Below are 15711 nucleotides of genomic sequence, written 5' to 3' on the forward strand. Positions count from 1 at the left end.
TTAAAAATCTGTCTTTGCAAGAAACACGGAAAAGAAAAGAAGGTTGTAATGTAAGGAAATGAGGAGGATTTTTAGAAAGCAGTTTTGATAAACACCAAGTGAGTGTAAGGACCTAATTCTAAACTCCTTATTCATCTGAGTAACCCTTATGTGTAGGGACTAACCAAATTCAGGGTCCACTTTGGTCAATTCCATGGTCATAGGATTTTAAAAATCATACATTTCATTATTTCAGCTATTTAAATCTGAAATTTCACAGTGTTGTAATTACAGGGATCCTGACCCAAAAAGGAGTTGAGGGGGTTGCAAGATTATTGTAGGGGAGGGTCGGGGGGCGGGGTGGATTGCGGTACTGCTACTCTTACTTTTGCACTGCTACTGGCCAGGAGCCCAACTTTGAAGGCAGAGCCACCGTGAGCAGCAGCAATGCAGAAGTAAGGATGATATGGTATAGTATTGTCACCCTTACTTCTGTGCTGCTGCCTTCAGAGCTGAGCCCTCAGTCAGCAGTCACCACTCTCCAGCCACCCAGCTTTGAAGGAAGCAGCACAGAAGTAATGGTGGTATGGTATGGTATTGCCACTCTTACTTCTGCACTGCTACTGGCAGGGGACTGCCTTCAGATCTGGGCAAACGGCCAGCAGCTGCCACTCTGTGGCTGCTCAGCTCTGAAGGCAGCACAGAAATAAGGGTGGTGATACCCCCTCAAAAAAATAACCTTGTGACCTCCCCCCATGCAACTCCTTTTTGGTTCAGGACCCCCAATTTGAAAAACACTGGTCTCCCCCATGAAAGCTGTATAGTATTGGGTAAACACACCCAAAAGACCAGATTTTTACAGGAGGAGACCAGATTTCACAGGTCATAACATGTTTTTCATAGCTGTGAATTTGGTAGGGCCCATCTTATGGGTAAGAGGAACTAGTGAGATTAAGGGTATGCAGAATCGGCCCCTACTGGAAAGCCTGAATATTTTCAAACTGTTCTTAAAGGATAAGCATCAAGTTGTTCAAGGAATTATTAGACAATAAATTTAACAAAAAACAAATAGTCTTAAATTGCTATAGAACTGGGTAGACACCAGAAGATTAGAGATAGCAGACATGGTAGCAATTCATTTCAGAAATATAGGGAAAGAAAGGCAATTGGATCCATGTATCTACAATAAAGTCCCAGACCCTTAGGGCCCAATTTGACCCTGCTGAAATCAACTGTGACACTCCCACTGACACAATTGGAGCAGGAATGGACCCTTAACATGCCTTAGTTACCCTGCAGTTGCAATGGGCATGAAAAATGATTTCGGTGCAGTAACACAGAGTGCATGATATAGGGATATGTTACTTGAAGGATACCAGGGACACCAGTGTTATGGTCCTATGTTTACTTTTACTCTGGAGTCTTAAAATAAATAATATATCATCAAAAAGAATAATAGAATTATCTTGTTAAATAGTCATCTGCAAGCAAGAACAATGAAAAAATCCCATCACAGATTCTTTTTATCCCTTTTAAACGAAGGAAAATTGCAGAGTTATAAGATTAGGGCTTAACAATGTCACATTAGAACAGTAACTTTGATGTATTTCCTAAGTAACAGAGGGTTAGAGCCCCAAAGTTACTTAGATGCCTAACTGCCTCTTTATAAATACATAATATATAACTTGTTACATATTTATTGAAACAGGGAATTGACCTTCCCTCATTCCAGATAAGTACGCTGGCCACCAGACTAGATTCACTCTCTTACTTTTTCTCTGATTCAGTGACCAATTATTTGTACAAAGTGGAACATTTCTAGCAGGAGAGACCCACCCCAGCATACCCTATAATCTATAGTAACTAGAGCACTCATCTGTGTTCAGATCCCTGTTCCAAATCAGGAAGAGCAGGGATTTGAACATTGAGTTCCCGCATCCTAGTTGAGTGCTTTAACCACTGGGTTATGGATAAAATGGGGAGATGAGAGAGCTGACCTGGCTTACATGCCTAGCTCCAGGAGTGAGTTTGTGGCTGAGAGTCCTGAGCAGAGATAAGTGCCTACCTCTGACCTGTGTGTCAGGGGCCTGAGGCTTAGATCAATGGCAGTTAGGCATCTAAATAACTTTGTGTATCTACGTCCTGCTCCCTTCCTTGGCATTTCACTGCTGGCAAGTTTAGGTGGTTCCCTCTTTAGCTTGCAGGCGTCTGAGGTGTCTAACTCTCCCCATGCATTGTACGGGGAGCTGGGCATGTGACTCAGAGCTGAGGATCTCATTGGGTGGCAAGACACCTAGGAGTCAGGCCTTGCAACATCCAAGTCCCTTTGGGTATCTAGCCAAGAACCATTATCCATGGCACTCTTGGTCAAAACAGGTTACATGTGACTTTGTTTTCTTACTATTGTTTTCTAATCCAAGACAGCACAATTGTTAAGACTTTAATATAAAAAAACCACTATATACACTAGAACTGCTCGGGAAATTCATTCATATTTCCCACAAAATATTTAGATGACCATAAATATTTTTTTTCTCTTCTGCAATTAAATTTGGATTCTTCAACAAAAATCTGAACATTTTCAATGGAAACAGACATTCTGTGCAAATTAGTTATCTTATTGTGAAGATTTTTCATCAACATTTTTTTATCAGCTCCAGTACATAAAAATAGATGAGACAGAGAGACAGGACGGGGGCAGGTTGCTGCATTTTATTAGCCCTATAATGTGGCTATGCTTTTTCTGCATATAGCATGATATTTTTACTATAAATGGGTCACAGTTTGAACCTCAGATCCACATCATTTCAAGGACTGCTCAGATCACAGCACAAGGTGGGGTGGAGGCAGGCCCTGAGGTGGGTCATGTTCCCATTGAACAATGATAGGATATTTATAAGATTTTCAGACTAAGTCACCTGAACAAATTACACCGACATCCTCAGCAATTCCTGCCTGGGCTGTCTCAGATGTGGAGTTGTCACAGAGAGTCAGACGAGTCTCATTTCCTGCACACTGGACCCTTCTCAGCCCCACAGGGCCCGTTCCTCGCTCAGACTTAGGAGGGTTATAAGCTTTCTCAGCAACTCCACACTGGAGCTGCCTGCACACCACGCTGGCATCGTTCATGTCCCACTGATCATCCAACACCCTGTCCCACACATCATGGAGGGAAATCTCGACTCTGCCATCACACTGGCTCTCTCCATTCAACAGCCTGAGTGACTCAGAACGACCTGGGCTCAGAGAGACAGGAAATACAGTGAATAAAACTCCCCGCTGGTACTGCATTAGAAATAATGCACAGGTGTGATGTGAAACACAAGTTCTGCGGCAAGTGATACAGGGAACAACCTATTTTAAGGGCTCCATTTATCTCTCCACTCAGAAATGCAGGGGGTGATGGTGGGGAAGGCTTCCCCAGCTCTGAGGCCAGATGCTATATGGAGCTTGGCCCCTATTGTAAGAGTGCTCTCACTTCTCTCTGGAGTTAATGTGAATGGAAGGTGCTCAGGAACACCTGGTAGACCAGGTCCCTGGTTACCAAAGTGCCCAGTGCAAAAGGCCTCCATGCTCACACAATAAACTGATATTGGCAGCACTGCCAGATAGCTGTGATTTACAACAGGAGTCTGGGTATTGGCCTGCTTCACTGCTACAATTCCCAGATCCAGACTGCCAGGATATGTGGCTCCTTTAAAGAAAACTCTGCTCTGTTTTCACTGTTCAATGCACATTGGTGACCTGTGATCACCGCCTCAGCTCCGAACTCACAGGGAGCTAATATAAAAAAGGCTTTTCTGCACTCAGCAGGGTTTTTCCATGCCAGGTTTGCAACTCTGAACACTTGAGTTTCCTTTTCCATGAACTCTAGCTATTGGCTTGGCTGGAGATGATGCTTGGAGGCATGCGTGACCTCTGGTCAACGAGGAAGAAGGACTCATTTTTTCTTAAACATATATGTATAGATATATATTTCATTTTAAAAGTTTGTCCACCGTGAGCATATAAAGTTGTTGAGGTTCCTTGTGGGAGAAGCAAAAACCCTTTCATGTGTTTACTGCCATGGGAGATTTTTTTATACAGTGTATACAGCACCTTGCATTTCAAAGGAGCCAATGTGCTCCCAAAACATGATTTGTAAACGAGTTAAAACTTCCTAAATAAATATACATAGACAGGTTGGTAGTGATCCATAGTGCAGGATGGGCTTAACGGTGCACATAAGACAGGGAGTCAACTACTCTTTTCTATTAAAGTTACATAGAATCATAGAATATCAGGGTTGGAAGGTATGACAAAGTGGGGGGTTTCTTGGGGTTTTCTGTGTTTTCCTGTGGTTTGCATGCACAGTGGGTGGGACTCAATGTCCCTGGGTGTTACTGGTTTAACGAGGTGAGGGGAGAGGGAGTTTGTTGTTACAGAGGACCGGAGAGGGACTCGGGACTCCAGCAGATGGCCTGGAGGTTGGAGACCCCGGTGACTGGTGACCTGGTGACCCAGAGACCCAGCTCAGGAGACACAGCCGATTCTGGCCAGTGGGAGACAATGGGCTGCAGAGGGAGGACCCCAGTGACCTGACCAGCTGGTTCCAGCCAGAGGCTGGGGATATCAGAGGCCCAGCTGGGAAGCAGGATGGCTCGGGGCTGGTGAGGGGAAGCAGGCAGAGCCCACCTGGATGCAGGGGGACTGGGATATGCTGTGCTGAGGGAGGCCAGGCCTGAGGCCCTGAGATTTTCCTGTGCTGTGTTCCATTCTCAATAAACTCTCCTGTTTTATGCTGCCTGAGAGTAACTCCAGTCTAGAGAACAGGGTTGCATCAACCCCTTCGAGGGTGGGGAGGCCCAGGGGGTCCAGAGTGCATGGACTCCCTGAGGGGGCCCACGGCAGAGACAGACGTACTAAGGCTCAGAGAGGTGCGGCTCCAGGAGGTGGAGGGACCTGACTCCGAGAGAGAGTGGACCCATGAGAAGGGCTGTCTCACTGAAAGGGGCACCCCCCACGGACCGCATAGGGCCAAGAGTGGGCATGATCTGTAAGTCTGTGACAGAAGGGACCTCAGGAGGTCATCTAGTCTCACTGCCTGCTCAAAGCAGGACCAACCCCAGCTAAATCATCCCAGCCAGGGTTTTGTCAAACCTGACCTTAAAAACCTCTAAGGAAGGAGATTCCACCACCTCCCTAGGTAACCCATTCCAGTGCTTCACCACCCTCCTAGTGAAAAAGTGTTTCCTAATATCCTACCTAGACCTCCCCCACTGCAGCTTGAAACCATTACTCCTTGTTCTGTCATCTGGCAGCACTGAGATCAGCCGAGCTCTGTCGACTTTGGAACCCCCCTTCGGGTAATTGAAGGCTGCTATCAAATCCTGCCTCACTCTTCTCTTCTGCAGACTAAGTTACGTATGGTCTGATTCTCCCACTAAGGATCCTTTAGGCTGAGCAGCTGAGATTAGTGAGAATCGGACCCAGTGTACTCTCCCCTCACTTACAGCACAGAAAAGACGGTTACTCACCTTTGTAACTGTTGTTCTTCGAGATGTGTTGCTCATATCCATTCCAATTAGGTGTGCGCGTGCCGCGTGCACGTTCGTCGGAAGATTTTCTACCCTAGCAACACCCGGTGGGTCGGCTGGGCGGGACGCCGCTATGGCACCGAATATATACCTCTGCTGACCCATCCGCTCCTCAGTTCTTTCTTGCCGGCTACTCCGACAGTGGGGAAGGAGGATGAGTTTTGGAATGGATGTGAGCAACACATCTTGAAGAACAACAGTTACAAAGGTGAGTAACTGTCTTTTCTTCTGTGAGTGCTTGCTCATATCCATTCCAATTAGGTGAATCCCAAGCCTTACCTAGGCAGTGGGATCGGAGTGAGAAATTGCAGAATGCAAAATTGCTAAGCCGAAGGCTGCATCGTCTCTGGATTATTGCACCAGGGCATAATGGGAAGTAAAAGTGTGTACTGAAGACCACATAGCTGCTTGACATATCTCCTGAATAGGTACTCAAGCTAAGAAGGTGGCTGACGAGCCCTGGGCCCTGGTAGAATGTGCGGTAATATGACCCGGCGAGGTATGTGCTAGCTCATAGCAAGTGCGGATGCAAGCAGTTACCCAGGATGAAGTCCTCTGAGAAGAGACAGGCTGACCTTTCATCCAGTCCGCCACTGCAACAAAGAGTTGGGGAGTTTTGCGGAAGGGCCTCGTATGGTCAATATAGAAGGCGAGCGCCCTACGGACGTCCAGCAAATGTAACTGTTGCTCCCTACGAGATGCATGTGGTTTGGGAAAGAAGACCAATAGGAATATGTCCTGGCTGAGATGGAAGGCCGAGACTACTTTAGGGAGGAACACCGGATGTGGGCGTAGCTGCACCTTGTCCTTGTGGAACATCGTGTATGGTGGGTCTACCATCAGAGTCCAAAGCTCAGAGACTCTCCTAGCCGATGTAATGGCTACAAGTAAGGCTGTTTTCCATGATAAATATAGGAGTGAGCAGGTTGCCAATGGCTCGAACGGGGGGAACATAAGTCTCATCAGAACTAAATTGAGGTCCCAGGAAGAGGCGGGGCATCGTACTAGGGGGCATAGAAGCTCCAGGCCTTTGAGGAACCTCGAGACCATAGGGTGGGAGAAGACAGAGTAAGTACCTTCTCCGGGGTGGAAAGTAGAAATAGCCGCCAAGTGCACTCGCAGAGATGAGATAGCGAGGCCTTGTTGTTTTAGGTACCAGAGGTAGTCCAAAATAGTAGGGATAGGAACCTCCGCAGGTGCAACATTCTGCGTGTGACACCAGCAAGAAAACCGTTTCCACTGGGCTAAGTAAGCAGACCACGTAGAAGGTTTCCTGCTACCCAGGAGTATCTCTTGCACCTGGGCAGAGCAGCGTAATTCCAATTGGGTTAACCATACAGGAGTCACGCTGTTAGATGGAGGGATTGCAGGTCTGGGTGGAGAAGCCTGCAGTGGTCCTGCGTTATCAGATCCTGATGAAGGGGTAGAGGGACTGGGTTGGCTATCGAGTGGTCCAGCAACGTGGTGTACCAGTGTTGTCGGGGCCACAGAGGGGCGATCAGGATCAGTCGAGCTCTGTCCCTGCGAAGCTTTACGAGAACCCTGTGCACCATCGGGAAAGGTGGAAATGCGTAAAAGTGGTTTGCCCAAGAGATTAGGAAGGCGTCTGATATTGAGCCCAGGGCGAGACCCTGGAAGGAGCAAAACCTCTGACACTTCCTGTTGTTGTGGGAAGCGAATAGGTCTATGTGAGGAAAGCCCCACTTCTGGAAGATGGAATGTACAATGTCCGGGTGGAGGGACCACTCGTGGGAGAGAAAGGATCTGCTGAGATGGTCTTCCAGAGAGTTCCGGACCCCTGGGAGGAAGGACACTACAAGATCTATAGAGTGGGCTATACAAAATACCCACAGTTGGATCGCCACCTGACAAAGGGGGGAGGATCGAGTCCCTCCCTGTTTGTTTATGTAGTGCTTTGCTGTTGTGTTGTCTGTGAGTACTAGAACACAACAGCCCTGCAGGTGATGTTGGAAAGTCTGGCATGTGAGGCGAACTGCTCTCAACTCGCGGACGTTTATGTGCAACGCTAGCTCTTGAGATGACCAGAGACCTTGCGTGCAACAATGGCCTAGGTGTGCCCCACAGCCGAGAGACGATGTGTCCGTCGTTAGGGATACTGAGGGCTGTCTTGGTTGGAACAGCATCCTGGTACACACCAGGGAAGGTGTTAGCCACCAGTTGAGGGAGCTTAAGACGCTCTGAGGAACTGTGACGATCATGTCTATGGTGTCCCTGCCCGGGAGGTAAACTGAGGCGAGCCAGGTTTGAAGGGGACGCAGGCATAGTTTGCCGTGCTTGGTTACAAAAGTGCACGCGGCCATGTGACTGAGAAGGCTGAGGCAAGTGCAGGCCGAGGTCCTCGGAAAAGTTTGGAGGTTTCTATGACCGAAACTAGTGCCTGAAACTGGGGTAGTGGAAGGAAGGCTGTTGCAAGTGTGGAGTCTAGAATGGCCCAGACGAATTCTATTCTTTGAATGGGCACTAGAGTAGACTTCTCTAGATTGATCATCAGGCCCAACCGCTCGAATAGGTCCGTGATGATAGCAACATGCCTGTTGACTTGAACCTTGGAGGTCCCGCGAATAAGCCAGTCGTCTAGGTAAGGAAAGACTTGTATATGCCAACGATGGAGGAAGGCGGCTACTACAGCCATGCACTTTGTAAACACGCGCGGGGCGGTAGAGAGGCCAAATGGGAGGACCGCAAATTGAAAATGTTGGTTGCGCACCATAAACCGTAGGTACCGTCTGCGCGGAGGGTAAATGGCGATGTGAAAGTATGTGTCCTTAATGTTGAGAACAGTGTACCAGTCTCCAGGATCCAAGGATGGGATGATGGTCCCCAGGGACACCATGCGGAACTTCAACTTCTTCAGAAAGACATTGAGACCAAGTAGGTCCAGGATGGGTCGGAGACCCCCTTTCGCCTTGGGGATCAGGAAATATCGGGAGTAAAATCCCGTGCCCCTGAACTCCTCCGGCACCTCCTCTATAGCTCCGGTGGAGAGGAGCGTACGAACCTCTTACCAGAGGAATTGCTAGTGAGAGGGGTCCCTGAAGAGGGATGGAGAGGGAGGATGCGAAATAAATTGGAGGTGGTATCCAAATTCCACCATGCGTAGGACCCAACGATCTGAGGTTAATTGGGCCCACGCAGGGAGGAAGGAGGAAAGGTGGTTGGAAAACTGAAGAGGATCCTGGGGAAGGACTGGTGCTTTGCTCTCGAGCGCACCTTCAAAAGTTCGGTTTTGGTCCCTCTGATGGTTTGGCGGGACCGTTATTCTGGCCCCTTTGGGAACCCGATTGCCGTCTGCGGTCCCCGCGACCATGCCTTCTGCTAAAGTCTTGTCATGGCCTGGGGAAGGGGTAAGGGCGTTGAAGCTGGGTATGGAAGGACCTCTGTTGGGTTTGCTGAGTATGAATCCCGAGGGAACGCATGATGATGCAATTGTCTTTGAGACTCTGGAGTCTAGGGTCCGTTTTCTCAGAGAAAAGGCCCTGTCCATCAAACAGAAGGTCCTGAATAGTGTGTTGCAGTTCAGAAGGTAGGCCTGATACCTGCAACCATGATATCCTCTGCATTGTAATCCCCGAGGCCACGGTTCTGGCCGCCTAATCAGCAGCGTTGAGAGAGGCCTGCAGAGAAGTCTGTGCCACTTTGTTCCCTTCCTCCAGAAGGGCTTGGAATTCCGGGCGGGAGTCCTGTGGGACCAGTTCAGTGAACTTACCCACTGATTGCCAGGTATTATAATTATACCTGCTGAGCAGGGCCTGTTGGTTAGCCACCCGCAGTTGGAGGCCTCCGGCGGAGTAAACTTTATGCCCCAATAGATCCATCCATCTAGCATCCCGCGATTTTGGGGCAGGGGCTTGCTGGCCATGGCGCGCTCTCTCATTCACAGATTGAACGACCAGAGTGCATGGAGGAGGATGGATATATAAGTATTCATACCCTTTAGAGGGTACCATGTATTTCCTTTCCACGCCTCTGGCCGTGGGAGGGATAGACGCCGGGGATTGCCAAATGGTGTCCGCTTTGGCCTGGATGGAACAGATGAATGGCAGAGCCACGCAAGTTGGGGCATCCGCCGACGGTATGTCTATGACCGGGTCTTCCACCTCCGGGACCTCCTCCATCTGAAGGTTGATATTTAAGGCGACTCGCCGGAGAAGGTCCTGGTGGGCTCGGAGGTCGATCGGGGCAGGCACGATGTAGAAGTACTGGCTACTGTCTCGTCTAGCAAAGAGGAGGACGACAGACTCGGCATGGTTGGCTCATTGAGTGACTCTTGTTCCGGAGGAGCATCAGGGTCCGGGAACACCTGAAGATCTGGTGCTAGACCCGAGTCATCCGTACCCGCTGGAGGAGGGCGGTTAACAGTGGCCTCTGGTGCCCGATGTTCCAACAAGGCAGAACGAGATGGAACCGTGGGTTCGTCTTGGGCCTGGTGATATGCCCAAGGCATCCAGAAGGACCACTGAGTCGCTTGTTCCGTGCCCTGAGACTCCTGGAGGACACGGCTCTGTGTTTCTGAATCTCCATATGTGGTGCTATCAGTGTGCGAAGACTCAGATGGGTGCCGTGATGGCCATGGCGGAGCAGACTGCACGTGAGGAGGAGCCCTGTGCGTAGGGTACCATACGTCATGCCTCACAGGAGAGCGGCACCAGGAGTTGTACCGGTGCTGAGAGGTTGACCGGGACCTGTGACTGGCGTGGTGCCGGGAGGTCGACCGGGATCATGAAGCTCTATGGTGGGAGTGGCTGCGGCGTGAACGGTGCCGAGAGCTGGATCACCGTCTGGAGTATCGGTACTGTGAGTATGACCGGTGCCGAGAAGGAGATTGGTACCGGGACTGCGAGCGGCATCGAGATCGGGACCAGTGGTGAGATCCGGAGCGTTGGCGAGACCTCGATCTCGAGTGGTGCCTGCCTGCGGCATGGATGGAAGGTGGCCTGACTAGGGTAGGCTTCCCTGCTGACGCAATAACCCACTCCGGCGGTGCCGGGGGTTGGGGCAGAATGGGCTCCGTTAAGGCAATGAGTTCCTGCGCCGTCAAAAAGGTCTCTGGCATGGTGGGAACAATAAGCTCGACCTCAGCGTGTGCCGGGGAGCCATCATGTACCGGACTAGACGGATCTTGCATGGCCAGAATCAACAGTGCCGAGATTGCCGGTGCCATGGTAGTTGTTGGTGCCGGATGACTCAGTTTTGGGTGCTGCTCAGACTGCGGTGTAGATATTGGAGCCGCAGGAGCTTTGACCTTTTTGGCATGCGGGGAGAGGGAGTGGTGCCGGGCTGGTTTCTGGGCCGGTGATGGCTGGTGCCGGGGCATCTTGGCGGTGCCGGCGCTCTCCGGTGCCGATGAGCACTTCTCCCCGGCACGGACTGTGGCACTCGGTGCTGAAGATGGAGGAGTGAGGGCCGCCTCCATTAGGATCTGCTTAAGACGAAAGTCCAGCTCCTTTTTTGTCCACGGCTTGAAGGACTTGCAAATCCGGCACTTATCTGTAAGATGGGATTCCCCCAGGCACTTTAGGCAGGCGTCGTGGGGTTCTCCCGTTGGCATTGGCCGCCGGGAGGCCGAGCACGGTTTGAAGCCTGGTGAACCAGGCATGGGCCTGGGCACCGGGAGAGGGGTAGAGGCTAATCCCCAACCCTCTGAACTATATACACTAACTAGGTTTACAAAAGGTTATTAAAAGTGTTAACTACAACTATAAAACTATAAAACTATATACACAATAATACTAGAACGAGTGAATAGCTAGGGAAGTGGAGATCAGTTAAGCCGCGCTCCACTGTTCCAACGACCGACACGGGCGGTAAGAAGGAAATGAGGAGCGGACAGGTCGGCAGGAGTATATATTCTGTGCCATAGCAGCGCCACCCCAGGGGGCGTCCAGCCGACCCACCGGATGTTGCTAGGGTAGAAAATCTTCCGACGAACATGCACGCTGCGAGCGCACACCTAATTGGAATGGATATGAGCAAGCATTCGAAGAAGAATCTCTGGCTCAATGTGACCCACGTGCTTCACACTGCAACATTTGACTTTGTTTCTCCGACAGGAAGGGAAAGACGCAGTGGGGAGGGGACATGGATTGTAGCTGGATACTCTGGGCCTCTGTTACATTGTGGGCAACCAACCTGGCAAGTCACACCCTAGTCACCCTCTGAGGGCAGAGACTATAGACTGCAATAGGAGAAGGGTTAAAAATAGTGGAATTAACAGGCTTGTCCGCACTTGAAAGGCTACAGTAGTTCAGCTGCAGTTCTGCAACTACACCTCTGTAGTCCTTCAGTGTAGATGCTACCTAGGCCAATGGCAGGGGTTCTCCTGTCACTGGTGTTAATCCACTTTCCCAAGAGGCAGTAGCTAGGTTTATGGAAGGATTCTTTTTTCAATCTACTGCTCTCTATACCAAGGGTTAAGTCGACTTACCTATATCACTCAGAGAAGTGGATTTTTCATACCCCTGAGCAATGTAGCTTGGTCAACTTAATTTTTTTATATCAAATGCAGCCCTGTGGACTCAGCAGCTGATAGATGAAAGACTGAGAGATCAGTCTGCTGTGAGGGCTACTTCCAATCGCCGTACTACATTGAATACAGGCTACAGATTTCTGTTTCACCAGCAACTGAGAGCCAGTGAGCTCTTAGCTCAAGGGCAAGAGCGCTGCTAGCTGCTGAGATCTTCAGACTGGTTGGTTGCTGACCAAGTTCTGAAGTGTTTGAAATGACTGAGGTACTGCCATTTGTCAAACTCAAAAGAATCCAGGTGACACACACTGCATATTATGACAGCACTGGAAAGCCTGAGAAATCATCTCCGAGAGAAGATCAGTGGGGAATGTGTCTTGATGTGTGTGCTGAAGTACAGAACATGTTAAGTTGAAACCTTATATTTGAATGTTTGTAACAAACAAAAGGGGGAAAGGCTATATAAGGAAAACCAGTAGATTTACTGTCTAATATTTTTTTTTAGTTATTCATAGTATTCCAAATACTATTTACAATGTTTTTGGTGTGCATTAAATGTTTGTTTTACTAAGGTTGTGTCTGCACTACAGGTGCTACAGTGACACAACTACAGCATTCCACCTATGACACTGTATCACCGTACTGTAGATGCTTCTTGGAGTGACAGAAGGGGCTTTACTATTGCTGTAGGTAATCAACCTCTCTGAGTGGTGTTAGCTAGGTCAATGGAAGAATTCTTTTAATGTTGTCTACACTGGGGGTTAGGCTGGCACAGCTACAATGCTCAGGGATGTGAAGCCTATGGATCCTATTGATTAAGGCTGGTCAGTGCCTAAATCCTTTTAGAAAATGAGAGTTCGGCTCCTCAATCAGTGCAGAAATGCCTAAATACCTTTAAAAATCTTGGCCTATGCCACTATGGGTAGCTCTCAGATAACCTGCCATCTATCAGCCACTGTTGTTCTCCAATGTGGCATGAGGCAGTTTTTGAAGTTGGATGAGGGAAAATCTTTGGAGAAGCCTGCAGGAAAAAGGATCCCTGCAGTATTTGTGTTGCGTTGAAGAGAAGGATCTTCATCAAAGCACCAGCTGCTCTAACTAAGAGCAGGATCTTTTTGAAAGTTCCCAGCTAGCTCAGGTGCCAAGCTCTAAGCTATCTGAAGTTTCCTGAAAACCAGGATCTTTTGCAAAGAAATGACTATTTTCCTGAAGTGTTGTGGGGAATTAATGATCTATCAACCTACACACCCACTGAGCAAGCTCTGCAGCAGAGGGCTTCAGCCCACCAGCACACAACCGGGATGGCAAGTAGGGGCATTTTGGCCAGCAACACCAGGGCAAAAGCCTAATTTTCCAGAGTGAAATGGGATTCTAATGGCCACACAGCTTGGGTAAGATCTCTGTGTATAGGTTACTTCTGCAACACCAACTTCAACCTGATGAAGGGCTGAGTCAGCCCTGCTGAGACTGAGGGAATCTGTGAATCACAAACCTCAGGTTTATAGCAGAGCCATTCTCTCTGGTTCACCCTATCGTAGTGCTAGGATCCACCTTGCCACCCCTCATTGCACCCAGAGGAGTCTCTGATCTGGGGAACTTAAACAAAGAGAGCAACATTCCGATACCTCTCCTTACCTTGAGTACAGTAGTCAATGGGACGACTTATGATGATCCTAAACTGGGCAGTACACTGCTCTGTAAATAACATATACATATCTATAATAAACTTACCTGAGCAAATAACCCTGGCCGTGTCTCTAGGGGAGCAGGCTGGGTTGCCCAGGGCCATGCGAGAACAATCCCACAGGCAGGATTCAGTCCCTTCACAATGAAAAGTGTCGCTCCATACGGTTCCACTCCCTTCCCCGAAATGAGCTCCTCCCTGGATAGACTTGGCATATCCACAGTTCAGCTGATGGCAGAGGAAGTTGGCATCTTGCAAATCCCAGTGGGAGGCACAGAGGCTTCCCCATGTGACTCCATGCCGGATCTCTACTCTCCCAGAGCACTCGGTGCCGTTCACTAACCTGCCGTCTGAGCACCCTGAGCACAAGGGAAAGTGAGTGTCGAGGTGGCGCAGTGATCAGTGTTAATGGTAATGACAGGGAGGGGAGTGGGGAACAGGAAGGGATTGTTACTCATGTTCAATGCTAGCAGTTACTCTGTGGGGGCTGTGGAATTATTCCACACCAACACATTCACAAAGTGATACTCGATCCACTTCAGTTACTACGAAGGGAGGACCAGGGACCAGAATTTGGTTTCCTTGGTACATTCCATACTCAAGGCACCACAAGTATTAGGCAGAGGCATTAGTTCCAGCAGACTTGGCTGATGCAGGGACAGGGCACTAATTTATGGGCCAGGTCCCCACCTGGTGTAAATCAGCATAGCCTCACTGAGCCCAATGGAGCTTGGCCGATTGACACACAGTGAAGATCTGGCTGACGATGTTCCCCAATCCCCAAGTCTTTTCTTTCCCACTGCAGCTGCTCACCTGAACACACTACACTGGCTTCACTCCCAGGGGGACACTCAGTTGTGCCTAGCGCAGTAACAGGACAGTCCCTCAGGCGGGATTCGTTTCTCTCACAGCCAAATGTGCCGTTCCAGACATACCCATCTCCTGTGCCAAAGAGCTGCCCTGCTGGAATCGACATGGCGAATCCACAGTCAAACTGCTGGCAGAGGGTGTGGGCAGCCTGCAAATCCCACTGGGAGTCACAGAGGGTTCCCCAGATGCCTCCGTGGAGAAGCTCCACTCTCCCCGAACACCTTGTGCTGCCATTTGTCAGCCTGTACCCACCGTACCCTGAGAACAAGGAGAAGGGAGATCAGTGTTTTCCTGTGGAAATAATAGTAAGTGATCACATAATTAAAGACTGTATCGTAATCTACACACACATAAGTATTGCCCAGGCCACATTGACTCTGGTATTTCCTAGCTTTCAAGTGCTCATCTTGTAACCTAAGTTACTTTCTTTTAACACAGTGTGTTTTGGGGGAAAGACTGTATGTAAATAGAATATACAGGACACCAACAAGACTTAAAATAATAAATGTAGATCAAGAAGACCAGCCTGACCACCATCTTCCTCCTCCCTCGCAGGGGAAGGCAATACATCCTGGCTACATAGGGCTTGAAAATGAACCTTCACTGCCCAATCTCTCTCTCTGGCTGGTATCACTTCACTTTTGCTCTTTCTCCAGATCTGCACTATCTAACTTTCTTTCTCTCCCATTCGCTGCCCCTTCTCCTGTGTCACCTGACTGAACTCACAGCCTGGTCTACCTACCCTTGCCCAGTAACTGAACTCACCCTCCTCACTTCACCCCTTCTCTTGCTATTTCAAAGCCCTGCAGAGCTGCTGCCATCTTCCCCTGACTCCTGCAGCTAAATCCTTCAACACCTTCTGTGACTGCCAAGATCATCCAGCTCCTACTTTTGCTTAACAGACACATGAGATTCTCAGGGCAACTGCTCTGACTCTGCACTTGCTGCTACTGTCCCTCTCACCTGACTGTTCACTGAATCTTCACCCATCATGCGACTGTCGAGAGAAATAACTAGAGCTGAGTGAAAATTGAAATCTCTGTCCCCCAGAAAGCTCTGATAGCTACACATTTGTTTTCATCCTGCATCAGGACAAAATATGGAAATACTGAAAATTT

The 15711-nt window shown here is 49.2% G+C and overlaps 2 protein-coding genes across 2 annotated transcripts in view; both read right to left on the minus strand.

The window, feature by feature from the left end:
* Window positions 1-15711, minus strand: part of LOC115636912 (antigen WC1.1-like) — a 710101-nt gene that overhangs the window by 20075 nt on the left and 674315 nt on the right. The window lies entirely within an intron of this gene.
* The window catches only part of LOC115636921 (scavenger receptor cysteine-rich type 1 protein M130-like), a 53045-nt gene that overhangs the window by 2753 nt on the left and 34581 nt on the right, over window positions 1-15711 (minus strand). The window contains exons 4-6 of the mRNA XM_030537643.1: window positions 14537-14851; window positions 13771-14082; window positions 2898-3215 (exon numbers count right to left, since the gene is read on the minus strand). Coding sequence (XP_030393503.1) covers window positions 2898-3215; window positions 13771-14082; window positions 14537-14851 — 945 coding nt within the window. The remainder of the gene's footprint in view (window positions 1-2897; window positions 3216-13770; window positions 14083-14536; window positions 14852-15711) is intronic.

Source organism: Gopherus evgoodei, chromosome 1 (genome assembly GCF_007399415.2).
Source record: "Gopherus evgoodei ecotype Sinaloan lineage chromosome 1, rGopEvg1_v1.p, whole genome shotgun sequence".
Lineage (NCBI taxonomy): Eukaryota > Metazoa > Chordata > Testudines > Testudinidae > Gopherus > Gopherus evgoodei.